This window comes from Pongo pygmaeus, chromosome 18, assembly GCF_028885625.2.
Source record: "Pongo pygmaeus isolate AG05252 chromosome 18, NHGRI_mPonPyg2-v2.0_pri, whole genome shotgun sequence".
In the NCBI taxonomy this organism is placed as follows: domain Eukaryota; kingdom Metazoa; phylum Chordata; class Mammalia; order Primates; family Hominidae; genus Pongo; species Pongo pygmaeus.
The window spans coordinates 79,144,418-79,160,531 of NC_072391.2; the positions used below are offsets into that span (position 1 = coordinate 79,144,418).

Here is a 16,114-nt window from a genome sequence, read left to right on the forward strand (position 1 = left end):
TGTGGAGCTGTCCTGATTGAGACTAGAGGGCCAGGTCTTCATTCCCATGCGTGGACCGGGTCAGAGCTGGTTGCCTTGGAAGGGGCTTTGACCTGGGCAAGGCACTCTCTTTAGGGAATGGCAGGTTGCAGAGAGGGGTGAAGCTGAGCCATTGGCTTCCTCCCCTGCAGCAATGGGGGCTCAGCCTGCCTGTGCTGGTTTTGGTCGGGCTGTGCAGCACGACACACACACACCCAGAGGTGGGAGTGAGGGAGGGGCTCGCCTAGGGGGAAATCGGGTGAGGTTGTCCCAGCGCTAGGAGCTCAAAGAAGCTCTCAGCCTCCAGTGTTTACATTGTAAGGGGAGGCCTTTGGACCAGGTGGGCTCCCATGTCCCAGGTGCTTGGATGCTCATGCCCTTGGTTCCTGGGTTTTCTCCACTGGTTCTTGAGCAGCTGCTCTGGCGCCCCAGGCCCCTCAGTTTCTCTGTTCCTGGACATGGGATGGTTCCTTTGCCCTGCTGCTGCCTGGGCTCCTGGGGGACCCTGACCTCTCCCTTGCTCCCAGGATGAATTCCACTGGGGCACCAGCATGATCTGGCTCCTCTCCCCACGACCCCTCTCACTGCTGCTCTGGCAGCGCCTGTTCCCGCTGCTCCTCCACCTTCATCCTGCCCTGGCGCAGCTGTTCCTTGGACCATCCCCAGGGCTGAGGCAGAAAGGTTCTTGCAAGCCCCTGGGGCAACTTCCCTAGCTTGCTGGCTGCTCTGCCCAGCCAGCCCCAGCTGGCCCAACAGGGACTTTTTCTGCCCTCAAGGTCTGTCTGTGAAAGCCATGGGTGCTGTCCCTGTGGTACCAGTAAGTGGGTGGGGAGCATCTTGTCAGTTGAAGTCTCTGCTGTTACAGAGGCCGTTGGAACCAGAGGAAAAGGCTGGAGGTGGGGACACAGGATGGCCAGAGTCACACTGGACCTTCTCCAGGGCAGCGGCTGGGCAGTGACGTGCTACTTCCTTCCGCATGCCACAGCAGAAGCTGGGAGGATGGTGCAGGGAAACTGGGCGGTTTTCTCCTGCAAGCTGGGGCGAGCTTCCTCTCTTGACCACTCTGTCTCAGCTCTGCTGGACACTTGGCTCCAGCCAGAAGGATCTGGATCTCATATTCTTGACCCACCCACCCCACTAATTTCACCTGTCCTTCTTGTGTGAGCTACTCGCTTGGAGGCAGTCAGGTGTGGTCGTTATGGTCAGACTGAGTTGGAGTTTGAGGCTAGCACAGATAAGGTACCAAACTGATCGGTGCCTCAGTTTCCTCACTTGGAAGATGGAGATGATCATGGTACCTGCCTTGTAAAATTGTTCAAACATCAAACATGTTAATATGCATATAAGGCACCATCTAGAACAACACCTGTCACCTGATAAGCACTATTGAAGTTTCAGCTTTTGTTACCATTGTTACTGCTGCTGCTGCTCCTTTTGCCTGGGACGCGTTCTCCCTTGCTTCCCTCCCTTTTCTTTTTTTTTTGGAGATGGAGTCTCACTCTGTCACCCAGGCCGGGGTGCAGTGGCATGATCTCGGCTCACTGCAAGCTCCGCCTCCCGAATTCACGCCATTCTTCTGCCTCAGCCTCCTGAGTAGCTGGGACTACAGGCACCTGCTACCATGCCTGGCTAATTTTTTTTTGTATTTTTAGTAGAGACAGGGTTTCACCGTGTTAGCCAGGATGGTCTTGATCCCCTGACCTCGTGATCCGCCTGCCTCAGCCTCCCAAAGTACTGGGATTACAGGCATGAGCCACCGTGCCTGGCCCTTGCTTCCCGCTTAAGCTGAACCTCACTATGTGGCTTCGAAGAAACACTCATGCAGATTCCTGTGACCGAGCACTGGAATTTGATTCGGATCCAGGCTCTGCTGCCTGCCATCCAGCTCCAAGCCCTGAGTTGTGTACCCATGTGACACCCCACCCTTGGCTGTTCTGAGCCCTGGGGGTCAACCATGTGTACTTGGCAGAAGGTAGAATCTGGTGAACAATTAGGCAACCTTAATGCCTGGATGACCCCAGGGCAGCCTGGCACACAGCAGGTGCTCATGTAGGCCTTGTTCCTTCCCACTTCCCCTCTCTGGCCCTTAGAAACCTTGCCTTGCTCTGAACCCCAGTGGCATTAAAAGAAACCTTTATTTTTTTACTTATTTTTGGGGGTGCAGGGGGGTCCCCACTTACTCTGCTTCTCTCTTGTCTCTTCACAGTGTCAGACTAGAGTCAAGCTCAGCTGGGTCTTTCCTGGCTGATTCTGCCAAGCCCGTTCTGTGGTTTTGGTTCCTCTGGGTGGCAGGTAGAGTCAGTAGGAGTCTTGTTCATCCATTCATGTGTGTCACTAATTAGGTGACAAAGCGTTTGGCTACATGAAGAGTGTCATAGTTACTCCTGCTGTTTACCCAAGCTTCATTGAATTTCTTCACTTTGACATTCAGAGGCCTGGGCAGAAATCACATCATGTCAACGCCTATATTGGGCCTTTGGCATTTCTGTGGCCATTTTGAATTGAGATTATCTGGTCATTTGACACCATTTTCTGCCCACACTGAATCTCCTGCAAGACCTTCCTCCATGACCATTCCCGAAGGGTGGAGACCAGCCCTTCTCACTGGGACATCACCCTATACTGGGGATCTCCAGTGTAGGTGCCTCCTCATTGGGGCATCACTGTACACTAGAAATCTCCTATGTGACCTATGTCCCTGGACATACCTGAAGGGTGGAGACCAGCCCTCCTCACTGGGGCATCACCCTACCTTGTGAGCCTCCTGTGTGACCCATATCCATGGACATTCCTTGAGCCTTGCTCATTGAAGTGTCACCCTTACCTTGACTCAATGTCTTCTTCCCTGTTAGTGGTCCGTAAACAACTGTTGACCAGGCTCTCTCATAGAGGGCTGCCTGAGGTGGGAACTGATGGGAGCAGCTAAATCCTGTGCCGTTGAAAACCCTCAAGGTGACAGAGCTGGGTCTCCCTCTTTTGCAGCATCAGTCTCCGAGAGTTGAAGACCATCTTGCCCCTGATCAACTTTAAAGTGAGCAGTGCCAAGTTCCTTAAAGATAAGTTTGTGGTAAGTTTCATGGCTCATCCTGGGAATTTTATGAATGCGGAGTGACTTAGCCTCTCTCATGAAGCTGTGACTTGCCTTTGAGTTCCGTGGAATAGTGCGCAAGAAAATCCTTTGCCTCCAGAGTACATCTTAGTTCAGACAGAGGGATCATAGACATATCTGAGGACCATAGTCTCAATCCTAGCAGAGGATGTAATCAATAAAGACCATGTTTACTGAGCTGTTGGACTTAGAACATCTACCCTCAGACCTGTTTTCCATTAGTCCAGCTTTCCCTATTTCCCTGACCATACTGCAGCCCATTTTTTCCCTGGTGAAATGAATATAAGTATGTCTTTTGGAAAATATTATGAAAGATTCCTTGTGTAGGGTACCAGGACCATGGCATTTTGTATGCAAGTCCTGGTAGTGTAGCTGTCAGAGTTGGCTCTTTTTTCTTCTTCTATTTCTCCAACCATCCATCCTTCCATACATCATTTAATTTATTTTGTTGTGTAATCAAGCTGTTGGTGGGTCTGGGCAGTAAAGCCACTCCATGAGTGATGGGATATAGTAGAGCAGGTGAGGCAAGGATGGAGACGATAGGCACCGATTTTTGCTTACAGGGAAATACTCATTCTTCTTAGGAAATGAGCAACCTTCCATCCAAATAGCCCCAGTTGGAGGACTCCAATGCCCATTGTCAATATCAGCTCCATTACAAGGTTCCTCAGTGGAAAATTAATGCATTAATGAGCTCCTGAAAAATTATCCCATTTTATTGCTTATCAAGCATCCTTTGACCTGCCCCCAATATTCCACATTTAATCCAAGAATAGAAAAAGAGAAAAGGGTAGGTCAGAAGAGGAGAGAGATGGGAGAAGCATTTACCATTGATTCCTACACAGTCGCCATTTAATTCTTTATCAAGTATTTACTGAACCAGGTGTTTTGCAGGTATGTTGTTCACTTTCAGGGAAGCCCTAGGAGCGTAGTAGTGGTTCTCCCATTTTACAGGTAAAGAAAACTGAGGGTTTGAGATGGTCAAGGAAATTGCCCAAAGCCATAAAGCAATTAATTGGAGCTGAGTTCTGTCTGACTCCCAATGCTTTACAAAATGACCTATATGTACATACTCTACAAATATGTCTGAAGTTGGAAGTCCAAAGAGAGTGTTTTCTGCCCAAAAAAGGAGGAGTTACGCATCATGTCTCTTGGAAACCTGGCTGAGACTCTTCCCTTTTGGGGCTCAAAGGAGGGTCTTACTTGGTAGGTGTCTCTGTGAGTATGTTTTCCCAGACAGGGGGATTAGGGAACGTGTGGAGGGTTTTGATTCAGAGGAATGTGCATTTGATTTTAGCCAGTGTTGTAGAAAAGCCATGTTAAATAGCATGACTTTTTCCTTTCAAAAGCCATGGCACTGAAACAATGTGGTCATAGCTGTCTCTTCAGCATGCCAATAAAATAGCATGCAATTTCTGAAATAAAAATTATTCTATAAATAGCATGGAGCCATTCTTACGGTGGACATCAAAAATCATGTGGTCACTTTTTTCATATTTACAGGATATAGGAGCACACAAAGATGAGCTCAGCTTTGAACAGTTCCATCTCTTCTATAAAAAACTTATGTTTGAACAGCAAAAATCGGTAAGATGATTTTTGAGCAAGTGATCAAGTGATGTTTCTGTTTTCCACGTATTTCCAAGTCTGGCATGTTCCTAAGAAACCCACAAGAAGTGTTGAATCTCCATTTTAGTCAATGAAATATAAATGAGAATGACGAAAGCATACCATTTTCATCCATTAGATTGGCAAAAATCTTTAACCATGACAGAGCTGTGGGCAAAATGTAGAGAAATGGTGTTCATATGCCTTCCTGGTGGAAATGTGAATGGCCATAAGTTTGATTGGAATTTGATCTGAGTCTATTAAAAAGTGCAACTCACTCGACTGCATTATTTCATTCTGAAAGGAAATTTAGCAAATGGCTGTTATTATTAATAGCCATCTCCAGATTGAGGAATTATATATATGTTTCTTCTTTTTACACATTTGTTTGTTTGTTTGTTTTGAGATAGAGTCTCACTCTGTTGCCCAGGCTGGAGTGCAGTGGTGTGCTCTTGGTTCACTGCAACCTTTGCCTCCCGGGTTCAAGCGATTCTTGTGCCTTAGCCTCCCAAGTAGCTGGGATTGCAGACGTGTGCCACCACGCCCAGCTAATTTTGTATTTTTAGTAGAGATGGGGTTTCGCCACATTGGCTGGGCAGGTCTCGAACTTCTAACCTCAACTGATCCGCCCGCCTGCACTTCCTAAAGTGCTGGGATTACAGGTGTTAGCCACTGTGCCCAGCCCTTTATATACTTTTATTCGTATTTTTTATGAGGACGTATTTTTTGATTAAAATAATAGACTATTTAAAAATTAAGACGGTGTACGTTTTGACCTGACAGTGGCATCTTGGGGACTCTGTTTTATGAAAGGGAAAACATCGGGGCCTAAGAATATTATCAGATTGTTTATTGCAGCATTACTTATGCTGGCAAAGTCCCTGGGCACCATCTGAATGTCTCTCAATGGAGGAGTTGCTGGGTAAATTATGGTCTATCCATACTATGTGACATTATGCAGCTGATTAAGAAGCATGTGTCAGTTCTCTTTCCATTAATCTGAGATGATATTTGTCACATTTTGTGAGGAAAGCCAGCAGCAGATTTACATGAGGAGTTAGGTCTGCTATTTTGTTAAAAATCATAGACTACAGGCCAGGTGCAGTGGTTCACTCCTGTAACCCCAGCACTTTGGGAGCCGAGGCGGGTGGATCATTTGAGGTCAGGAGTTTGAGACCAGCCTGGTCAACATGGCAAAACCCCATCTCTACTAAAAATACAAAAATTAGCCAGGCATGGTGGTGTGCGCCTGTAATCCCAGCTACTCAGGAGGCTAAGGCAGGAGAATCACTTGAACCTGGGAGGCGGAGGTTGCAGTGAGCCGAGATTGCACCACTGCACTCCAGCCTGGGCAACAGAGCGAGACTCCATCTCAAAACAAACACAAAAACAGAGAATGCAATAATCCTCCTTTTGCTCATTTTTATGAGCAGGGAGAGAGTATGGAAGAAAGCACCTCACATTTAATGTTGATTTTGTGTGTGTGCTGGAAGTGGTTGGGATGGCAGGCAGGAAGGATAGTTACCTTTTCTTTGCACAGCTCATTTTCTGTGATATGTTCCAAGTAACATGTTATCTTTGCAATAAAAAGTTCCATAGAGCATAAAGTTTTAAAATTGAGACTATTCTATGCAATGCACCTAGCACAGTACCTGGTAGGTGGCACACATTCAACAAGTAGGGGCTGCTGTTGTTGCTGTCAGGAAGGGGCTTTGCAGACTGCAAAAGAGTTCCCAGGGAAAGCTGTGAGGGCGTGGGGAGTACCTGGAACTTGGAGTCAGGTGGCTGTGGTTTCTCCAATTAGCTGCATGATCTTGGATGAGCCACTGACTGCTCCTAGCCTCAGTCTTCTCCTCTGTGCAATGGCAGATTGGGAGTTGTGAATACAGGCATTTTTAAGTGATGAGCATGAATGTTCCTAGAAGACAGTCATTAATTGCTTTCTGCATGCAGGGCTGTGGGCTGGCCACACAGTGAGGCCACCTGATGGGTGACCACTGGCCATGGGACTTTGGATGTATCTGAGGTAGAGAAATGGGAGGGCCATTTCCTATCTGCCCAGATTTGGGGAAAACATATTTCATAGAGCGGATCATTGAATTGCAATGTGTTCATTTTTTCACATATATGATAATTAGTTATTGGTTTGCCAAATGAAATAGAAAGATTGCAGGCTTGGGAGTTGGGACAACTGGATTCTAGACCAACTTGACCTCTAACTGACCAAGTGATGTTGGGGGAAGCCATCTCTGTCCTCTCACTTAGCCTTTTCTATAAAATGAAGGTATTAAATGAGATCAATGGTTATAAAACTTTTAAAACTCTTTAATCCCCTTTCCTTTAAACAGGAAACTGTAACAACCACAACAAAAACCATGATACATAAAAGCTTATCAGAATACTTTTAAAGGTTAAAACCTGTAGCTTTAAAAATAGTCCTTGAGAACAATGACATGTGTCATTGAACACAGAACATGTCATAGAACAATGATGACAGTGTGCGTATGAAATTTGGAATGGTGACGATTGTCATCTTATGCAATTGACCAGGATTGAGAAAAACTCGATTTCCTCAAGATAAGTAGTTGCAAATAACAGTTTTTTAAAAAAATAATAGTTTACCTTGAAATTTCAAGATGCTACGTTATCAGACAGATGTCAGGCAAAGTTTGAAAATAAGATTTGCACATGGCTGGGAGCAGTAGTTCACGCCTGTAATCCCACCACTTTGGGAGGCCAAGGCAGGAGGATCCTTTGAGCTCAGGAGTTTGAGACTAGCCTGGGCAACATAGTGAGACACCGTCTGTATTATTAAATAATATTAAAAATTAAAAAAAATTTGCACAAAAGCTGTTTCACCTGCCAGCAGATTAACCCATTCATTGGTGGTTTCCACTTTGGTAACATTCCACGTAAGAGGTATTTCAACCTGTACTTTAATTATGGCTGTTATTAAGGCTAGTCTGTGTGCTTGTGTCTATGAGGGAGAAACATAAATTGGAATCAGAGTTTTACAGAATATCAGAACCCTCTGGGGTGCCCTAGATTGCCCCGTGTGGAACTTTGTATGGGAAAGATTCTGCCGATACCAAAGGTTGACCCCTGGTGGCCAGAATGCCACATTGAGCCTGCACCTGGTTGTACTTGATCTAATGGTTTAAATATGTTAAAGATTAATTGCCTACATTTAAAACTTGAGAGATTATATTATATATTAAAATCTAGATTTTTGGCTTCCCTTAGGGAAAAAATCGAGATCTGGCTATAAATAGGGTCACATCTCGCCATGGAACGGTCCACATTCTCTGTATTGACCCAGCCCCACACAGCTCTATCTGCTCATTTATGTTGCTTACCTGACCCCAAAGAAGTTTTGCTTTGGCAACCCTCATCTCCACTGTTCGAGGGTATAACCCTCCAGTTTGGTCACTGAAGTTTTTAAATTTAATTTAATGACAGATTTGAATAACAAAGTCCCAAGCTATGTAGATGGTTTCTGGCCAGCTCTAAGAACCTCACTGCTGTTGTGTAGGTAAATGCCCATCCCCCTAACCTGTTAGCAAATTGTTTACTTTCTGCTCCTGGCTGGAAGCACAGGGCAGAGAAAAGTACCCGTTTTGTGATTTGGGGGGAAGGAGGGCCTAGCTGGATTTCTCAGGCTCCTGCAGGAGACAGAGCTATTTATGGTGACTCATAATCCCCAGAACTAAATCCAGGGAGTGGGTTCATGCTTATCAGTAGCCAAATGGTTTCCATCGTGAGCTTGCTAGTTCCTCTTTGTGTCTAACCACCTGCCTACATTGCAGCTCTCGAGCCTCAAAGTTTCCAAAAGTTCGGCGCAGCAGGAGGGTAAGAAATGTAATCTCATGTTTGTGTCTCCCTGGTGAGGGGATATACCTCTAACTAGGCTGTAATAACAGTATCATTAACGAAGTTGATAGCCAACATTTTCTCAGGTGGACTATATGCTAGGCACTATCCTATGTGTTTTTTTTTGTCTTTTTCTTCTTTTTTTTTTGAGACAGAGTCTTTCTCTGTTGCCCAGGCTGGAGTGCAGTGGCACGATCTTGATTCACTGCAACCTCTGCCTCCCGGGTTCAAGCGATTCTCCTGCCTCAGCCTTCTGAGTAGCTGGGATTACAGGCATGCACCATCATGCCTGGCTAATTTTTGTATTTTTAATTGAAACGGGGTTTCACCATGTTGGCCAGGCTGGTCTCGAACTCCTGACCTCAAGTGACCTCCCGCCTTGGCCTCCCAAAGTGCTGGAATTACAGGTGTGAGCCATCATGCCCAACCTGCTCTATGTGTTTTGTATACATTTAATTCCCCCCTAGAGGCCTGTAGAAGAGCTACTGTTGTTATTGCCATTTTAGGGATTAAGAAACTGAGGTCCAGAGAGGTTACTTTGCTGAAGGCCTGCTTAATGCGGTATAGTAAGCTGCAGAGCTAGGATTTGATTTTCTGCCCAACTTCGACGCATAGCCATGGAATACTTCTTAATTTTTGAATCCTTTTTATTAAAGAAAATGTAAAGCATATACAAGTAGAGAGAACAGCATAACAGACCCCCATGTATCATCAGCTGACTTCAGCCATTATTACCTTGTCGCTGCCCTCACCGAAGTCCCTTTTCTCACATTTTGCAGCAGACCTCACACAGCACATCAAGTCATCTGCCAGTATTGTAATTTAATACCTGGCTACGTGACTGCTACCTTGCTACCTCCTGATCAAACCTGTGAAGTCCCCCATGGTTACAGCATTCTTACGTAAAAATAGAAAGCACTTGCAAATAATAAGAAAATTGAGAAGCCTGCTAACCTATCTATGGTTGTTCCTGTGATCCAGTAAGACATTGAAGGATTATTCTGCTGGATTTTACATGGGTGTGCGCATGGGGGAAGTGAGTGATGAGCATTCTGTGATGATGTTTGTGGGGGAGCTCAGAGATCTTGCAGTTTATTCTCATTGTCAGTGGCTGGCAAGAGGAGAGTCCACTGTGGAGAAGTTAGATAGAATCTCTGAATCTCTGGTTAGCTTTTCTTTCTCTTTGTTTTTTTTTTTTTTTTTTTTTTTGAGACAGGGTCTCACTTTGTCACCGAGGCTGGAGTGCAATGGTACAATCATGGCTCACTGCAGCCTCGAACTCCCTGGCTCACATGATCCTCCCACCTCAGCCTCCGGAGTACCTGGGACCACAGGCGTGTGCCACCATGCAGGCTAATTTTCATATTTTTTGTAGAGACAGTTTCACCATGTTACCCAGGCTAGGCTTGAACTCCTGGACTCAAGTGATCCACCCGCTTTGGCCTCCCAAAGTGCTGGGATTATAGACATGAGCCACTGTGCCTTGCCTAGCTTTTCTATTAATGAGATTTTACCCTTGGCCTTCCAGAACCAAGTGGTTCCTACAGCCTAAGTACCACTGAGTGCGTAAGACCAGCTTCAGTTCTGAAAGGGCGTGTGCCTCCAGCCACGTGGGAAAACTCCATTCCTTTCCCTCCCTTTCTTAGTGCCCTGGCCCCTGCTTCCGTGACCCCCGCCTCTGGTATGGCCCCTTCTCTTGTCTAGCTGGTAACTTCTCCTGGGGCCTGACTCAAAGATGACGTTTCTCTGCAGCCTTTTAGCTACCAGAGGAAGTTTATCTGTTATTTTAGTCACTCATCCAGTAAATGTGTGCGTGACCCAAGAGGGCACAGTGGTTAACAACACAGCTATTTCTCCTGACCTCACTGGCCCTCCCTGGGTGGGAAGGTTCTGGGATGTTGCCCAGAGTGAGATAAGGCCCAGTGCAACCCCTGTCCCTTGGTTAGGTAGAATCTGACCACATAACCCTCCATGGTAATGCCGAACATAAATTAACTGCTGCCTCCACTGTGCACCTGTAGCATCTAGAATATTCTCTGATTGCTGGAATCTCATTTATTGTGTGTATATTTGCATGTGTAGTGTGAGATGCTAGAGATTTACCAAGGTGGGCCTGGGTTGAAATTCTGGTCCCTGGATTTGTTAGGAGAAAAGTCCTTGCCTCCCTGGGCCTGTTTCTTGTTTCTGAAATGGGGCTTATTTTACTACCTGATGGGATCAGCGAGAGGAGTGACTGAGACTGTGACCGTCTTGCCCCAGCTCATGGAGCCCATGTTCATTTCTTGGGGCCGCCGTAGCAAGTACCGCAACTCGTGACTTAAAAATAACAGCAGTGCCAGGCGCGGTGGCTCACGCCTGTAATCCCAGCACTTTGGGAGGCCGAGGCGGGCGGATCACGAGGTCAGGAGATCGAGACCATCCTGGCTAACACAGTGAAACCCCGTCTCTACTAAAAATACAAAAAAATTAGCCAGGCATGGTGGCAGGCGCCTGTAGTCCCAGCTACTCGGGAGGCTGAGGCAGGAGAATGGCGTGAACCTGGAGGCGGAGCTTGTAGTGAGCCGAGATTGCGCCACTGCACTCCAGCCTGGGCGATAGAGCGAGACTCTGTCTCAAAAAAACAAAAACAAAAACAAAACAAAACAAAATACCCCAGAAGTTTATTCCCTCACTGTACTGGAGGTTAAAAGTCCAAAATCCAGGTGTTGGCAGGGCGACACCCCTCGGAAGGCTCCAGGGAAGGATGTGTTCCAGGCCTCTTTCGTGGCTGCTGGTGGCTGGCAGCAATGCTTCAAGCATTCCTCGGGGTGTGGGTGCCTCCCGGCTGCTGGTGGCTGCCAGCAATCCTGCAAGTGTTCCTTGGTGTGTAGATGGCATTGCTCTTTGGTGTGTAGACACCGTCACTCCTCAGCGTGTAGATGCCATCGCTCCTTGGCTTGTAGATGTCATTGTGTCAGTCTCTGCCTCCGTCATCACATGGCCTCCTTTTCTCTGTGTGTTTCTCTGTCTCCAAATCTCCCTTTTTTTTTTTTTAATTTTTATTATTTTCTTTTTTGAGATGGAGTCTCGCTCTGTCGCCCAGCTGGAGTGCAGTGGCACCATCTCAGCTCACTGCAAGCTCTGCCTCCCGGGTTCACGCCATTTTTCTGCCTCAGCCTCCTGAGTAGCTGGGACTACAGGTGCCCGCCACCACGCCTGGCTAATTTTTTATATTTTTTTAGTAAAGATGGGCTTTCACCGTGTTAGCCAGGATGGTCTCGATCTCCTGACCTCATGATCCGCCTGCCTTGGCCTCCCAAACTGCTGGGATTACAGGCGTGAGCCACTGTGCCTGTGACACTGTGCCTGGCCCAAATCTCCCTCTTTTAAGAAGGCAGTCACTGGATTCGGGCCCACCCTAACCCAGCAAGGCCTCATCTTGACTGCGCCTTGCAAAGACCCTAATTCCAAAGGTCATGCCCATGGGTACTGGGTATTAGGACTTGGACATATATTCCCGGGGACACCATCCTATACATAATACTAGCTGTAACTTCTTCTATCTTTAGAATGTCTTCCTTGATCATCTCTGCCCCATACTCTCAACTACAGCCCCATTTATCTGCCCCCTTTAAAGTAACCTACTCCAAGAGCTGTCTATGCTTCCCTTCTTCCTGCTATCTCTTGAGTCTATTCCCGTCTTGTTTCCATCTCTGCCTCCTACAGCACTTCATCTTGGCACATCACCTATCACCTCCTTGTGTTGTGAATCCCCGTGGTCTTTATCTTGCCACTCAGCAGCACGTGTCAAAGCTGGTCACTCTCTCCTTGATGTTGTAACTCGCGTTTGGGATGCCACACTGTCTTCCTTCTCTTGCCTCTCGCTGTTGGTTCTCTTGCAGCGTTTGTGGCTCTTGGCTTTCAGTTGTTCTTTTTCATTCCCTGTCCTGCTCTGCGTCCCAGAGGCCGATTCCTGCAAACACGTTCCCAAGTGCCTATGCCAACGAGCTTCCGGTTGCTTCAACAAGCAGAGTGTCCGGGCAGGGAGTTGCAAGGCCTGGCAGAGGAGGGGAAGCCAGGACTTTCCTGGTTCAGGGAAGCATCTGTGCTATGGTGGTACCTCTGCCATTGTCCGAGCTCCCCGAGTGGGGGAGTGCGGTGCGGGCTTTTTCTGTGCTTTGTTGAAAGGAATGTAAAGGAAGGAGAGGGCTGAAGAACTGCATGTGGTGGTCAGTGAGGGGGGCCACACGCTGTGCTCCCTCCAGATGTAAATAAGCTGGGTGTGGGGCTTTGGGCTTGGAAGAGTTCTAGCCCCTGATGCCTTCAGCACCAGGCTGACCTGGTGACCTAAGCAGATGAGTCCAAATAGCAGCATGCCCTGTCTAAAATCTGTACCACCACCCCTTTTTGAAAAGAAATACCTATGCTGTAAATTACACATCAACGAAAGGAAGTACTTCTCAGTTTGCCTAAAAAGGCTAAGTTTGCGGCTCTTAACCTTTTGGTGGGACCTACTCCTTTGAGATGCTGATTATGTCTCCAGAAGAAACACACACCCACACAAACTGATGTGGACTCTCTGATGCTTCCCAGAGGCCTGCGATTCACTTTCTAGAACCCTGATATTCCCCATGATGTCCTGGGCTGCAAGGAGTTCAGCAAGAGGACCCTGGGTCATCTGGGGTAGGAGATGTTTTCTGTCATTAGCATTGATCATGTGCTAGTGGATACATTTCCGTAAGTGCTTATCCAATCGCAGTGTCATTGAAGACTGTTGAAGCAAGACTACCTGGGCAGAAATGGACAAGATGTGGGTGTGCAGGGTGCCTGTGTACAATGCACAGAAAATGGGCTGGTGCAAGTAGAAGCTGGAGGGAGGGGTGCTCCATGGCACCCCCCTTGGTGGAGGAGCCCCTTCATCATGCAACAGTCGGCACGGCAGTGGGCTGTGAAGAGAAGAGCTGAAGCAGTCCGATATTTCTTTCATCCTCTTGCCTTCGAAGATTAGAAATGCATCTGTGAAGTACTAAAGATTTGAAATGTTGCCTGTAATCCCAGCTACTCAGGAGGCTCAGGAGGGAAGATCTCTTGAGGCCAGGAGTTCAAGACCATCCTGGGCAACATAATAAGACCCGCATCTCTACAAAAAGAAAAAGTATTAGCCGGGCATGGTGGTGCACGCCTGTAGTCCTAGCTACTCAGGAAGCTGATACAGGAAGATCATGTGAGCCCAGGAGAGTGAGGCTGCGGTGAACTATGGTCGTGCCACTGCACTCCAGCCTGGGTAACAGTAAGACCCCATCTCTAAAGAAACCTGGCAGTGAGGGTGTAGAAAAAGGTATGTGTACCCCAGTGGAGGCGCCCATCTCAACTGTTTTGAGAGCACCTTGGCAGAATTTATCAAAGCCAATGTGCCTACAATGTGCTGTGTCTAGGCGCTTTTCCTTCTAGGACTCTACTCCGTTGAAAAACTGGCACAAGTGGGCAAAGATAGAGAAATAGGCACACAGGGACACTTAAAAATAATACTAGATGTAACAAAAATCAAGTGACATGCTTATTGTGGAATACAGTGGTTTTTCAAAGAAAGGAAACAGGGTTATTTGAGGTTGCAGAATAATATGTAAAGCTTGAAACACAGCAAAAAGTTGTGAGATGTACGTAAATGATATAATATGATATGATACCATTAAATGAATATCCCTAAAACAAGTTCTAGAAGGAAACCTATGAAATCCTTAAGGGTGACTGCTTCTTGGGAATAAGACTGTGGAGGGGATGAGGAGGGCTTCTACCTTTTGCTTCTTAAGTTTCTATTATATTTGAATATTTACAACTAACACCAATTAAAATGATATTTTTAATGATCTTGTTGCATCTGACAAAATGATGCTTTTTTAACAACAACAAAAATCTTTCCGTTTTTGTATTAAGTGGCTTGTCTAAGGTTCTTTTTTTTGTGTGTGCTTTCCATTTCAGATTCTCGATGAATTCAAAAAGGATTCGTCCGTGTTCATCCTGGGGTGAGGCAGCTCTTGTGTGTTGTTCGGGGCGGCTGTGCCGGACCTTGGTGCCTGGTGCCCAGCCGGCCTCCAGGGGGGGATGCCTGTGTGTGCAGGCGTTGACCTCTAGAGGGACAGGGGGCCCCTGCTGGGGAATTGGCCATCCCATGCCTGTGGCGTGGATAGAGATGAGCAGTAGCAACAGGGAGGTGTGGAGCGCTGGGAGGATGGTCCAGAAGGTTCTGTAGAAAAGCCTGTGTGCCTCAGGGCCTCTTTTCCCTGAATGTGCCTCATGAGATGTGACAGGTTAATAGTTTTTTTTTTTTTAATTACAAAAACTAATGTTAATGATCAAATAAGTGAAAAATTCCTTGTTAAACAGGTTTAACTGAATTAAAATGAGTTCAAGTGTATAAACTGCTTCACATGATGCTTGGCACCCATGAGGGGCTCATAGATAGTAATATTATTATTAAAAAGTCAGAGTTGCAGGACTTATCAGGACGTTCACTGTGCCTCATGATTTCCCAAGTGGGGAATTTCTGAGATGTTTTGTGTTTCCCCAGCCTATCTGACTGGGAGAAATGTTGGCCCTGGAGTTAATTGGGTACATTGGGGTCTGGGGTACATTGATCCAGTCCTCATTGGTGAGCAACTTTTCCCTCTGTCACTTTTGAAATCAGAAACTCCAAGACTCCAAAGTACAAATAAAATGAATCTAATTTTTATATAGTATGTGTATATATATATGTGTATATATATATTCGAGATAGAGCCTCCCTTTGTCGCCTAGCCTGGAATGCATTGGCGCAATCTCGGCTCACTGCAACCTCCACCTTCCAGGTTGAAGCGATTCTCCTGCCTCATCCTCCAAGTAGCTGGGACTACAGGCATCTACCATGTCCAGCTATTTTTTTTTTTTTTTGTATTTTTATTAGAGATGGGGTTTCACCATGTTGGCCAGTCTGGTCATGACCTCAGGTGATCCACCCGCCTCGGCCTCCCAAAGTGCTGGGATTACAGGCATGTGCCGCTGTGCCCAGCCATAATTTCTACGTAGTATTTTAATGAAAAGCTTAGTGTTAGACCGTGAGGCTGATGGGGAAAGGTTAGAAATGTACTCATAATTAAAGACAACAGACTCCTGGACCCTGAGTGTTTAGTAAAGGGAGAAAGCTCAGGGCATGTTTCATCTCTTACACTGTTTGAAATAGACCTCTTTTCCTCAGGCTCCTGCAAGTGCTCAGGGAAACATACCCATTACCCTGGGAAGCCCCATGTAGCAGAATGTACTCCCCATCCAACCTGGAGGTGGCTCGTGCTGGCCCAGTGAGACCCTGTTTTTCTGGTGGCCTGCTGGCCAAGGCGGGAGTCCTGCCTTTATTTGGAGTGTAATGTTCCCTAGTGTTCCCTAGTGTTCCCTACCTGATACCTAACCTCTGCTCAGTCCAGGGAAGTATCTTTCACACTGCAGTTAATTTTGCCCTGATGGCCTGGAGTCTGGGGGGGGCCTCATCTGGCTCCCACT

At 46.8% G+C, this 16,114-nt stretch overlaps 1 protein-coding gene across 5 annotated transcripts in view; it reads left to right on the plus strand.

Moving 5' to 3' along the window:
* The window catches only part of PLCG2 (phospholipase C gamma 2), a 177,324-nt gene that overhangs the window by 85,588 nt on the left and 75,622 nt on the right, over nucleotides 1-16,114 (plus strand). For all 5 annotated transcript variants that reach the window (XM_054452853.2, XM_054452855.2, XM_054452854.2 and 2 more), the window contains 3 exons: nucleotides 3,001-3,085; nucleotides 4,631-4,714; nucleotides 14,564-14,607. In XM_054452853.2, coding sequence (XP_054308828.1) covers nucleotides 3,001-3,085; nucleotides 4,631-4,714; nucleotides 14,564-14,607 — 213 coding nt within the window. The remainder of the gene's footprint in view (nucleotides 1-3,000; nucleotides 3,086-4,630; nucleotides 4,715-14,563; nucleotides 14,608-16,114) is intronic.